Genomic DNA, 13,856 nt, shown 5'->3' with positions numbered 1-13,856 from the left:
CGACGGCGTTTATATTTACGAGTCCCATCAGGCTGAGCAGCTTCTGCACGACTTACTGATCAGTCTGGAGTCTGCAGATCACAATTTTTAAAAGTGTAGCGCAAGCTCAGAGCAAATATAACACAGGTTTGGCAGAAGGTGCTTCCGATTAAAGGCAGAGAAAGTCACTACAGATATAGATAACAATCATTTTTGTTGTTGTTGTTTTTTAAATAAAAGCTGATGCATCTAAAGAGTCTTTATCTGAAACTTTGGGTCCCTATTTTGGAGAAAAAAAACATTTGCTAAAAACATATGATCAAATGTCACGTCAACACTGAAACTGATTAAAGAATATAGACACATCTCCACTAATATGAGGGCATTTTTGTAGGTAAGTATAACAGAAAAATATTGGGATACAGTAAATGAGATGGACACACAAGAAAACAAAGTATTGGTGCCCCTCGCTTTAGTGCACTGCACATTATTCACACATACTCTAACACACCTGTACTTCATGCCAGTGTGTTTTCCCGTCGACTCCTTGAGTGAGATGTGGCGTGGCGTGAAGGAGCCGAAGCTTCGCGCGATGATGGCCACGGTACGGAACTTGGCCCTGGCCTGGTTGACCACATTGGGGCTGGTGGCGCTCTGCTTGCTGTGGTCCCCATTGCCCCTCTTCAGGTTGTGGTCCGTACAGGCGATGGACACCTGCATGGCTGGGCTTCAGTCGGGGGAGCAAAGAGGAAAACTACAGACGGGACAAGGAGTGAGGAGGGGAAAGGAGCCTCTGTTTGACTCTTCAGCTCAGTCTCTGTTCGGGTTCTCCTCGTCTCTTGCTTTTATTTTCCTCGTAAATGGACTTCAGTCTTCAGTCGCTCTCTCGCAAATGCTGCCTCTCCATGTGCACCACTTTGTTCTGTGAAGCAAGATAAACCGGCAAGAAAAAAAAAGAAAGAAAGAAAAGCTTTTCCTCTTTTTTTTTCCTTCTGTGCTCAAATCAAGTGTCCCATTTTAAGTATTTCCTTTCAGAGGAGAGTCAGCAGAACAGGTCAGTCATCAAAAGCTAGAGAAGAACAAAGACTCCTCAGTTCTGTGAGGGATCCCCAATCTATTTCCCCCGCTGGTTTTTCCTTCTCCTGTGTCTTGCCTCTGATGCAGAGCCGGGGGATTTTTGTTTTTCCTAACAGGGTTTCAGCTGCAGAATGACAATAAGTGGAGGTGGAGAGGGTGCAGCAGGATGGCAGAGGAGCGAAAGAGAAACAAGAGAGATGGAGATGCGACCCAGGCGCTGCGCTCTCCCTGGTCTGACTGTGGGAAGAGAGAGCGAGCGATAGCATGTGCGAGAGAGCGCGAGGGAGGAGGAGGAGGAGGAGGAGGAGGAGGGGACAGGGTCAGGAAAGGGATAAGGAGACAGGGCAGCAAGGACAGACAAAACAAAGCAGAGGAGTCACTCTCAGGTGCTGTCACTGTGCCCCATCGCACTTTTTTGCCATCAGCACCCCCCACCTCCCTGCGTCTCCTCACTTCTTCTCCTCGGTGGTCCTTTGTTAATGCGTGTTACTAATGTGCCCGTGCCCCAGTTTCCCCCCGTCTTTTCTCCCCCACTCTTCCGACTCCCTCGTTAACTGATGTTTGTTCTCAGTTTTTGGACGCTCTGCTCGTTTTGAGCTCCTCCGGCTTTTCTTTATTTTTATTTTTTGTTTGTTTTTTCTCAGCAGGGAAGCCACATTTACCAAAAGCGCACCTTCAGGGGAACTAAAAGAGATGTGGTGCAGCAGACAGCCTCTCTCTCTCACTCACTCCCACTCGCTCTCGGTTGCGCTCTCTCTCTAGCTCCCACTCTACCTGTCTCACTCACCGTCTCTCACTGCTGCTCACCTGTCACACACTTCTAAGGTTCCTTCCTGCACCTTTAATGTCAGTGCAGCAAAGCTATTATTCCCTCTCTAACACTCTAGCCATGATCCTCTCTGAGCCATTTCATTTTTTTTCTTTTCCTCTCTTTTTTGTCTTTTACTACATCCGTTTGTTTTTTTTACTTATTTGTCTCAAAGGCTTTCAGTGTTGGGTACAACTAGCACTAGTTGTACCCAACACTGGGTAAAAGGGTGAGATATCCTATCACCAAGCCACATCCTGAAACCAGAATGAATGAGAAATTTTGGCTTATAAAGCTTGTAACTAGAAAATTAAATGGATGTTGCAGCATACATAAAAAATGTGCAAGTCAGGATTATACAGTATTTGCTGACATAAAGTAACAGTTTTCCGAAATCCCCTAGCACATGATCCATCGAACCGAAAAGGCAGCTACAAATCAAAGAGAATGAGAAGAGGATGGATGAATGAAATGAGGGAGGTGTGGAGAAACTGGGATCAGGAGAAAGAAAATGACCGCAAAGGAGCAGGCTGAGGCTAAACAAAGCTGAGAAGAGACAGAATTTATAAATCTTTGTGTGTTTGATCGCAGCACATCCAATTGTGTGTGTGTGACTGTGTGTGTGTGTGTGTTGTAAGGTGTTATTGTTGTGTGCTTGTCAGTAATTCGATGAGGGGTATCAAACAGAGGTAAATGGAGCATTCTGCTCCAGACTGTCTTTTGTGTGTGTGTGTGTGTGTGTGTGTGTGTGTGTGTGTGTGTGTGTGTGTGTGTGTGTGTGTGTGTGTGTGTAAATATCAGCACTGCAGTATTTATGCAAGTTTGCACTAACTTAACATGATCAACAAAAATTAAATAGTGTTTTTCATTCATTGTTAGCTTATTTGGTTTGTTTGTCCAAGCAAATTATTCATATTTCTTCCTGAAGTAACAGCACTCACAGGCCACTTCATTAAATAGATTCAACTGGTTGTTAGCCCAAATATCTAATCAGCCAATCAAATGGCAGCAACTCAATCCATTTAATCACAGAAACATGGTCGAGACGAGCTGCTGAATTTCAAACTGGGCATCAGAATGAGGAAGAAAGGTGATTTCAGTGGCTTTGAACGTGGGACAGCTGTTGGTCTGAGTACTTCAGAAACTGCTGATCTGCTGGGATTTTCTCACATAACCATTTATGGGGTTTATAGATAATAGCCTAAAAAAGAGAAACTATCCAGAGAGCAGCAGATCTCTGGGAGAAAATGCCTTCTTGATATCAGAGATCAGAGGAGAATTGGCAGGCTGCTTCAAGCTGACAGGAAGGCAACACTAACTCGAATAACCACCTGTTGCATCCAAGGTTTGCAGATAGCATCTATGAATGTACAAAAAGCTGAACCTTGAAGCTGATGAGCTACAGGACCACATCGGGTGCCACTCCTGTCAGATAAGATAAGAAAGGAAACTGAGGCTATGGTTCACTGTACTCAAATGGCCTTCACAATCACCAGAGCAGCCAACAGCGCACCTTTGGGATGTGGTGGATCAGGAGTTTCACATCATCCATGTGTAGCCAAACAAATCTTCAGCAGCTGTGTGATGGTATCATGTCACACCAAAATCTCTGAACAATGTTTCCAAGAGCTAACTAAGAGTTAGTTCTGAAATGAAAAGGGCATTTTAACACACATAAATTGTATAGTAACCATCCACATGCAGAAAGATGCAGTTGAAAAGTCCAAGTGTTTTAACTGCTGGTTAGATGGTTGCATTGGGTCAACTTCAAGACAGACCTGCTTTAGTCCAGACAACATATTTAACCAAGCACTCAGAGCTTCCACACAATTTGATGCGTATTGCTGCTGTTGCAGTGTGATCAGCAACATCTTTTAGCATATTTCTGACAGGTATCATCCAAAGGAAAAATAGCTCATAGAATCAAAAACTAATGGATCTATGGAGTCTATACACAAGACAAATATAACATCATCACTGCAACTCTTCCTGATAAACTAGACCCGTCTAAATGGGGCTTAAAATACAGCCGTTTCAGGTAAAGTGGTTTAAGGAAACCAGGGAAACACCTTTTGGCAGAAGTTAATGAAAAAATAACATATATATATATATACAAATATATATAAAATATTGTGTTGGGTTTTTTTTGTAAATGTCAGGATTTCTGATTACTAACTCAAGAAAAAAAAACTTCTCATCATCTCACCACTCTCATTTCTCTCCCTTGACTGAGAAGATATACGGAGCTTTGGATCAATCTTCCACTTTATTGAAAAGCAGCTCATTCTGGATCAATACCGCCTTGCTCCTCAAGAGAGCCACAGATCCCCAACCCACTGCACACATGGAGCAGGAGCTCATCTAATGAGGAGAACAGTGCTGAGTGGAAAGGAAGATTATTTAAAGTGTGCTACAAAGCTGGACTGACTGAACTTTGAATCACACAGTATACAGTGAGAAAACTGTATGTTTTTTACAAATACATACAGTGCATAAGTACATACATTTCAAATTTCAAGTATTTATTAGATTTTGCATTTTATAAGAACAAATACAAAAATACAACAACCAAAAGCAAGAAGCAAACAAACAAAAAAGAACAAGAAAAACAAAACAAAACAAAAACAGTGAGGTTTCAACATCTGTTGCATTAAGTCAGGTAGACATGTTGGTTCAAAAACTGTCCCATTGTTTCACCGAAGCTTCTGTCAGATGATTTAACTTTCCCACCATCTAAGTACATACATTTTATACTGAAACCTGAATCCTGTTGTGTCATAAAACACCCAGCTCAAACAAATTGGCAGTTCACTTGGCAGAAAAATCAGAAAATACATTAAGTTTCGCATCCACACATCCACGCAAACAACACTGTCAGGATTTGAACATCAATTACAATTACAACACTCTGGGTTTGATTTAATGGTGAGTAATGACGGGTATTTTAAAACTTCAGGGGTAGTTGTAATCGGAAGGTTGCCGGTTTGAGCCCCGGCTTGGACAGTCTTGGTTGTTGTGTCCTTGGGCAAGACACTTCACCCGTTGCCTACTGGTGGTGGTCAGAGGGCCCGGTGGCGCCAGTGTCCGGCAGCCTCGCCTCTGTCAGTGCGCCCCAGGGTGGCTGTGGCTACAATGTAGCTTGCCATCACCAGTGTGTGAATGTGTGCGTGAATGGGTGGATGACTGGATATGTAAAGCGCTTTGGGGTCCTTAGGGACTAGTAAAGCGCTATATAAATACAGGCCATTTACCAGGCCATTTAGTTAAACGACGTATCACTTCTGGCTCTCTCTTTGGGTCAAGGTAAACTTAAAATGCTCTAAGGGTCAGCCCACAGGAGTTTTTGCAGCTGTGTCCCATGAAGGCACATACATTACTGATCTATGTGAAATATTTAGGGCCGTCCAACTAACTTAAGAACTGCCAGATTACAATATCAGGGCTGTGGACTAAAATATCTTGTGAGCTTAAAATGTGGCCCTGTTTCTATGATCCATTAATTAGTTTGCACATTTTGAGCCTTTTTTCTCTGTTTATTGTCTCTGCTTTGTTTTTGTTTTCCCTGCAGCTGCACCATAAGCAGCAAGTGATGACACATCCATAACTCTGAGCGCAAGACGGTGTCCTACTTTCACACCTGTGTGTGTGTGTGTGTGTGTGTGTGTGTGTGTGTGTGTGTGTGTGTGTGTGTGTGTGTGTGTGTGGTAGGTGGTTGGGAGGTCACGCAGTTGTATTTATGCTGGGTCATAAGCTTTGTCAGCAAAAGCCCACACACTACATAGTGAAATCCTCATGAGATACCTCAAGCTACGAATGAGTGTTTATGTAGATTAGAAGTGGGAATCACTGGCAATCTCTCAGTTTTGTGATGTTGTATCTGTGGAGAACAGCATCCCTGCTATAATGTCTGTACTCTGGAAATTTGTCATTTCTCAAAATAGCGCAAATCTTTAGAAATTATACACCCGAGTTAGTTGAAGGTTTAGAAACTGCTACACTTTTTGTCTTTGCTAAAGATGGATTTCAGTGTTTTGCTCGGCAACGACTGATGTGTTAGTAATGGCTGATGTTAGTAATCCAAACCACAAATCAACTTCTATCAATTCAAATTTATTGGTCAGTTTAGAGGAATTTTATATTCACTGACTCGTTTTAACCCGCACAAGTCAATTCTACTTTTCAAAAAATGATACATTTTTAGAATTTATCAAATGTAAATGAAAATGTATACAGCTAAGGACTCTCAGCAGGGCTGGACTGGGACAAAAAATCGGCCCGGGCATTTTGACTAGAGACCGGCCCCCCAGGTATTAAGCCATAAAGCCTATGAAAACGCTGTTGTGACAGTGATGTACAGTCTTGTTGGTATATGTATGATTTCTATACATTTTACATCAGATAAAAACTTTGGTTGTAAGATTCAGATAATTATTTAATAAAAGCTAGACATTTTAAATGAGAATAAGAAAGAAAAGTATTTCTTTGTGCCCCCCTTTCCCTGTTAATGCCCTACCTGGCCCCCTGGCAAAACTTTGCTAGACCCGCCCCTGCACAGTTACCAGCTGTCAGCTACTTAGAAAAGGATCCTGGTGTTATTTGTCTCTCAGAAACAGTTATAACTTCCCTTCAACTCATTCATGTCACCTAAAAGGTAAACCTGTTTCTCCATCACCTGTTCAGCTCTGATGATTCAGTAAGGACATCTCCTGGTTCATCTTCTGTTCTCACCAGATAACCAAACCGATATCATGACCAGCAGCTTTTACAGCTGTCTCACGTCTCTCCTCCCCCTGCCTCCCCTTCCCTCATCCATCTGCTGGCCTCTGTGGAAGCTCTGCCATAGCCACCACCAGCATCTGGCCAATTCACCACCTTTCATTATTTATACCATCACAAAAAATAAAAATCATCCGCCCATAAAAGCGAAAAATCACCATCGGCCCACCGGGCAAATTAAGAAATGTCCAAGTTGTTTTTACCGATGTGTCTTGTGTGCAAAATTATGCGGTGATGTGGAAAAATTGATTATTCATTAATAATGCAGCATGTGTTTGGGTTATTTTGAAGCGCAGTATTACACACCGCTGTCACAGCCAACAATTCTGCGTGATGTATTTTCTACCTAGAGCATCTATTCATGTGATTTTTGGTAAATGGTAAATGGCCTGCATTTGTATAGCGCTTTTCTAGTCCATAGGACCCCAAAGCGCTTTACACTACATTCAGTCATCCACCCATTCACACACACATTCACACACTGGCGATAGCAAGCTACATTGTAGCCACAGCTGCCCTGGGGCGCACTGACAGAGGCGAGGCTGCCGGACACAGGCGCCACCGGGCCCTCTGACCACCACCAGTAGGCAAACATGGGGTTAGTATCTTGCCCAAGGATATTTGGCATGCAGCCAGGATGCAGCCTGGGGTCGAACCACCGACCTTCTGATTAGTGGCTGACCTGCTCTGCCACCTGAGCTACTTTTGGTTAAAAGTCGCTCACATATAATTTCTAATAGTAGATTACGAACAAATTATACTTCCAAAAAATCAGACTTGGCTTTTAATTTCTCACAGCGTCAGCAGAAAATGTTTGATTTGCTTATTTCATTCTTTGTTGTGCATTAAATATGTTGTGTATAAAATCTTAGTATGACAAAATCAATTTCTTTCTCAGAAACAAGTAAAAAATGTTAGAGAGCTGTTAAAATTAATGAACTACAGCACATCGTTCTCTGTTTGTGTTGTACATACTGCATAATTACAACTTTGTTTGCCGTTTTGCTCTGAGAGCGATGATGTAAGTCAACAGCATCAGGGACATTTGTCCTTACGACAATAAAAGCTACTCGTTTCCTGCCAATCTGACGAGCTGCACTGATAAAAGCTATTTTGGAGAGAGGTATATATAATCTATCTAAAATTATTTCTATTATTGCACTCAGCCAAGGAATTATAAAGTAATGGGTTTATTATACCCTTTTCTTAAGGGTAACAACATTACATTTAAAAATGCAGTAAAATATACCCCCAAACCGTGAGTCTTATGTTCCTAGTTGCGCCAGACCGCGCTTTTTGACTGAGCGGGACTGCAAGAAAATTCTGGGTCTTTTTTTCGGCTTCCATCGAACCCGATCGAACCACAAAAGTGAAGGTAAGCTATTTACACAGGGTGAATAATATATAATAGCGTATGCAAATGGTAATTTTTGAAGTGATGAGCTATTACACTTTACTTGTATTGCTTAGGTCTGTGTAATGCACCATTACTTGAAATGAAACTTTGAATCTGTTGCTGTCTGTTAACCGTCTAGACAACTGCCGGTAAGTTGCAATGAAATGTGTTCGTGGTGCGCTTTTTATCAGTCAGCATGCATGACCAGTCCCGGACTAGTAATCGGAAAGAGATCGATTTATTCCTGTATCGTCTGTGACATTAAAGCACGATGTTTACTGCCGCAGAGTAGATCGTGAGTGAAGGATGCTATGGCTATAAGAGTATTAAAGTGATGACTCTCGACCTTAAGATCATCCACGCGTCATCATGGATCATACTACACATATGAGCTGGGTCTTAAATAAAATATTAGTCCTCCCTTCCTCCCTCTCCTCACACTGGTACACCCATATGTATTGTGGGGACACACACCGAGTTTGAGATGGGGTGTAATGTGATTCAAATGAGCAGCTTCTGAGCTGCATAATTGCATTTAACTACCTGAAGGGTTCAGTTTTTGTGAACAGATCTTAAAGCATTTCAACCTTTTTACAGTACGGCCCACCACAAATATCATAAAATGAAACTTCTCCTTCTTTTTGTGCGTGTTATGTTACGAGAGATGAAGCATCAAGATATGAAAGCCATCCCAATCGCAACAGCTGCTTTCTTCGCTCACATTCAGAGCCCTTCTCTGCAAGCTACTTACATTTTCTGTATCGTTAGAATCTACATCACAAAAGCAAAACTGGTAAAATGTATTTTACAAATGCAAAGGTGGACAGACGGGCCTAGTTTGCCCCTCTGCCGTAACAAATGAGCCGAACATCCCCACTCAGCATTGCATAAAAGGCAGAGGTTCCACTCTCCGGTGGCCGAGCACTGAGGTGTGTCACAGTGAAAAGAAGCCAGACCCTTTGCAGCTGCCACCTCCACTCACAGTATAAAGATTACTGCTGAAAATAAAACCACATCTACTCTACAACAGGAGGCTACTGTATGTGACAAAGTGCCAGTTAAGTAGTGTGGCAAGCTCTACTATTTAACGCTAAATTTAAAAGAAAAAAATAGAACAATACCTTTGAAAAATTTGTATTGGGAGAGCAGAACCCTCGTATTTAGGCAGAAACAATTACACTCTTTCCATATTATATCAAAAACTTATTACAGCAGTAAACTCAGGCAGCAGTATATATGAGTATTGCTTGTATTTCTTGTGTGTATTTGGTTCTCTTAGGAATCCAATATGTACTGAAAAAATACAATAAACACACGTTAGTATATTAATAAAACACTTAAAAGCATTCATTTCTCCTTTTTCTGTAATCTCTGGCTCATCCGCTGGTTTAAAAACCCAGACACCAACACAGACAGGTCATTACTGGGTCATAATCCTGAGAGTATCCATTCAGTGACTCATTGTTCTTGGGGGAGCATTCGATTACAACTAGTTATTTAGACGTCAGATAGCGGGTAAAAACAAGCTGGGTCAAACTCTCCTGATCTTATATGCATCACACCAGCTTCTCTGTATTAGTGACAGTCAGTTCATATGTTTTGATTATAAATGGAAAAAATGTTCTCGTAAAAGACGGGCTGAAAATGGTGAACATGTTGTAACATGGGGACTCAGTATCCAGCGCTATGCATCTTCAGACATAATTACTCTTCATGCTATAATTAATGGATTTTTTTGTAATTAAACATTTCAGCAGGCCCAGCTCAAGAGTAAAATTACTGTAATTAGTGTGAGTGCACTGCGATTTGTTAAAGAGCTGATTGTCTAACTTGTGAAGCAACAGCATGCCCGTCAAATCAAAAATATTGTTATCTTCAAATTACTGTAGATTATGTATTGACAGCTAATCCCAATCACAAATAAATTGGTGTAAAGGAAACCGATCAACTGAACTCTAAGACTAATTTCTGGCCTCCCTGCATACTTACATACCGATGCATGGCAGCACCATGCATGGCTAACATCACTGAGCACAACAGCTACACTTTCAACAAGACAGATTTAAGTTGCTCTGTTAATTTGGCCCCCATAAGTTTACCTCTAAAAAGGTTTTAGCTTATCTCCATTCAGCCTGGTCTCTGGTTGTATCCCATCAACTATTATTCGATGGCATCTGTGAAAACAACCTGATTTTCATTGGTAGCCAAGAGCTGAGACTTCAGTAGGACAAAAATGCTTTTAAAAGGTAATAAAAGCAACAAAGTGAACAGAAGATGTTTTGTATGGGCAGAAATCTGTGCCATCAGAAACTGAATTTGAATAAGTTCAATTTGAATTTGAATTGCTCAGATTGAATCTGAATTGTAACTTGAATAAATGCTTTTGAAAACTGAATTTGAATTAGTCTAATTTGAAATTGAATTTATGGTTTGAAAATGATCATCACTAAATTGAAATTGAATTTTATATTTTGAAAATGAATTGATTTGCTTTGAAACTGCATTTTATCCTTTAAAAATTCAGCTCTCGAATAATTTCAGTTTCACTTCTCACCATTCAGTTTCAGTTCTACAATTCAATTTCAGTTCCAAAATTCAGTTTTTTGGAACTTACATCCGGTTCAAGCGCAGATTAATAGAACTACGTTTTACTAGCGGACCGAAAGTGTTACTGACGGGAATCTACAGCGTCTTGAGCTGAATTAAGACTTCAGAAGTCATTCGTCATGTCGAATGACCAGCGGATAAACTCTCAGGTTGGTAATAAATGTATTACATGTATAAGAACAAGCGTCATGTTAACAAATGATAGCCGTACAGGTAACTTTTATGCTTATTGTAGCTGCTAGCTAAAAACGCTAATTTAGCGTAGTTTGCCCTGAATTCAGCTTTGACAACAAATATGATCGACTGTTTCTAGTAGAATTCCAAAGTTGTCATCTTGGACCCTCTCAGAGTACCCCCTCTGTATGCTTGCAGAGACCCCTACAGTAGGGAAACATGCAAAACGGTGTCCAAACCTTTGTTTTTAGCTTTATTTATGTCTTACACAGCATCCCAACTCTTTAGCTAACTTAATAACTTTAGCTAAAGTGAATAGTTAGTCTAATTCATTAGTGCAGCATTACTGGATGAGCTGGGCGATATAAGATTTTTTCATATCACGATATGTTTTTTTCATTTCAGGCGATAACGATATCTATCACGATATAAGCCAAATAACTATATTTGTAAGATTTAAATGTGCCGTTGCTCACAAGTAAAATGTGAAATAATCAGCAGCTTGTTTTTATTTAAATATTTATTTCCCATAATAAGTTCAACAGGGTAGATGTACTTAAGGAACATGAGACTTTTTCAGATAAATAAAGGCAAATATTGCAAACTACACAAAAGGCAGCCGCTAAAGCGTTTAAGTTTCAAAATAGAACAAACGAAACAGACTAAATTGTCAATTCCACTTAGAAACAAAATATTAATTCTAAAAATAAATCTTAGTTTGTTTTACAGAAGAACAGACAAAACTGACTAACTTTTGTCAATATCAAATAAACTGAGAACTAAAAGGAAATTCTCAATCTCTCCTTGTTGTATAGCTAGCTTTTCAAACAGTTTTAACAGTTACTTTAGTCTGACAAAAGCCGAATGACGAATTAGCGCTTCCAGTCAGAGACTGAGGCTACGTCCACACGTACACGGGTATTTTTGAAAACGGAGATTTTCCGTTTTCGTTTTAAAAAATAATCCCGTCCACACATAAAGGCAGAAATGAAGGAAAACGCTGCTATGAACATGCCAAAGCAGCAGGTGGCGCTAGATTCCTAACCGTGCAGAAATGTTGGCCAATCAGAAGTCTAGAAGCCTCGGTGGGAAAAAGTAAACAAAGCTGGGGCATAGAAGCAGAACCGAGTCGTATGTGTGGAGGGACAGTAACTGTGTGTATATGTAAGCATTTAAACACTGCAGAGAGTAGAATTAACAGTATTGTAGAAATTCATTTCACCGAAACAATAACGTGGCGCACAGTGTGACGTCAAAAAATGCGCACACCTTTGACGCTGCGTTTTCTCCGTTTTTCTAGTCCACACGTAAATGCAAAAACGGAGTTTTCAAAAATCTTCGTTTTCAGTGACCAAAAACGCCGTTTACGTGTGGACGAAAGGTGCAAACGCATAGAAAAATCTGCGTTTTCAAAAATACCCGGGTACGTGTGGACGTAGCGCATGCACCAGTTTATTGTATTTCCAGACTTGCTTTCGGCACAATTTACAGTGCACGCTACTCTGTTTTTTGTCAGACTTGAAATAGCCGAAATACCTTCACACTACGGAACTTCTATGGCTCTTCCGTTCGACAATCTCTCCGGCATTGGAACCATCATCTGTTTTCTCTTCGGTAACCTTCGGTTGATTTTTCTAGTCGGCCACTCATTTCCTCCATTACCCGGGCGGTACGGTGGCTGGCTGCTTCCCAAACAAATACACATGTGCGGCTTGGCACTTGTGCTGTACGTAACAAGTCACGTGACGTGACGCTGCGGCTGTGATTGGTTCGGCTCTGCGCTACTTAATTTGGATTGGCTGTTTTCTTTTTTTTTTTTTTTTTAAGAGGACAAGAGCGGCGAGGTCTATCGCGATAGTTTAATTTTTCTATCAAGAAAAAGTTATATCGCGATACATATCGTTATCATTATAGCAAGCTCTACCTTACGGCTATCATTTGTTAACATGACGCTTGTTCTTATACATGTAATACATTTATTACCAACCTGAGAGTTTATCCGCTGGTCATTCGACATGACGAATGACTTCTGAAGTCTTAATTCAGCTCAAGATGCTGTAGATTCCCGTCAGTAACACTTTCGGTCCGCTAGTAAAACGTAGTTCTATTAATCTGCGCTTGAACCGGATGTAAGTTCCAAAAAACTGAATTTTGGAACTGAAATTGAATTGTAGAACTGAAACTGAATGGTGAGAAGTGAAACTGAAATTATTCGAGAGCTGAATTTTTAAAGGATAAAATGCAGTTTCAAAGCAAATCAATTCATTTTCAAAATATAAAATTCAATTTCAATTTAGTGATGATCATTTTCAAACCATAAATTCAATTTCAAATTAGACTAATTCAAATTCAGTTTTCAAAAGCATTTATTCAAGTTACAATTCAGATTCAATCTGAGCAATTCAAATAAGGATAATCCATAAAACTGGTTACAGAGATCATACAAATCCACTATTCTTAAAATCAAAAATTCTAAAATTCACAGATCTGGTTCATTTTCTCACTGCACAAATTATATATAAAGCAATAAATAACCTGCTTCCTGACAATATTCTAAAAATGTTTTCTAAAAGGGAACGGGGATACAATTTGAGGGGGGAATTAAATTTAAAACATCCTCGTATCCGTACAACATTAAAAAGTTTTTGCATCTCTGTGTGTGGAGTGAAGCTGTGGAACAGACTAAGTAAAGATATGAAGCAATGTCCAAGCATGGCGCAGTTTAAAAAGCGGTTTAAGGATATGGTTTTTACAGGGTACAGGGAAAGGTAGAGATTTGATAGGGTGTTCTTGTCTAATATTTTCATGTGTGTGCGGGTGCACGGGTATGTTGGTATGGGTATATATATATTTTTGTAGGTTGTGTATCCTTGAGGTGAAAATGTGTATATGTGCGTATGTGTATATACGTATGTATGGATAGACAGAAACATATATGTATATATAAAAAAAAAAAAAAAAAAAAATTACACATGACATATAATGTAATTGCAAGGAGGTATTTTTGTAGTCTATTGATACTATATAGTGGAAAAGGGG

General features: G+C 40.2%; 1 protein-coding gene across 2 annotated transcripts in view; it reads right to left on the bottom strand.

Moving 5' to 3' along the window:
- The window catches only part of kcnab1a (potassium voltage-gated channel subfamily A regulatory beta subunit 1a), a 131,597-nt gene that overhangs the window by 79,291 nt on the left and 38,450 nt on the right, over positions 1-13,856 (bottom strand). The window contains exon 1 of one of the 2 annotated variants that reach the window (XM_005920111.3): positions 491-1,354. The exons of the other annotated variant lie outside the window; for it this stretch is intronic. Coding sequence (XP_005920173.1) covers positions 491-699 — 209 coding nt within the window. The 5' untranslated portion in view covers positions 700-1,354. Of the gene's footprint in view, positions 1-490; positions 1,355-13,856 lie in introns of those variants that run through there. 2 annotated transcript variants of the gene reach the window in all.

Source organism: Haplochromis burtoni, unplaced genomic scaffold (genome assembly GCF_018398535.1).
Source record: "Haplochromis burtoni strain Fernald_Lab_line unplaced genomic scaffold, NCSU_Asbu1 Contig_38, whole genome shotgun sequence".
Classification (NCBI taxonomy): Eukaryota; Metazoa; Chordata; class Actinopteri; order Cichliformes; family Cichlidae; genus Haplochromis; species Haplochromis burtoni.
The sequence above is the reverse complement of the archived record's forward strand: the minus strand, read 5'-3'. Positions and strand labels throughout refer to the sequence as shown.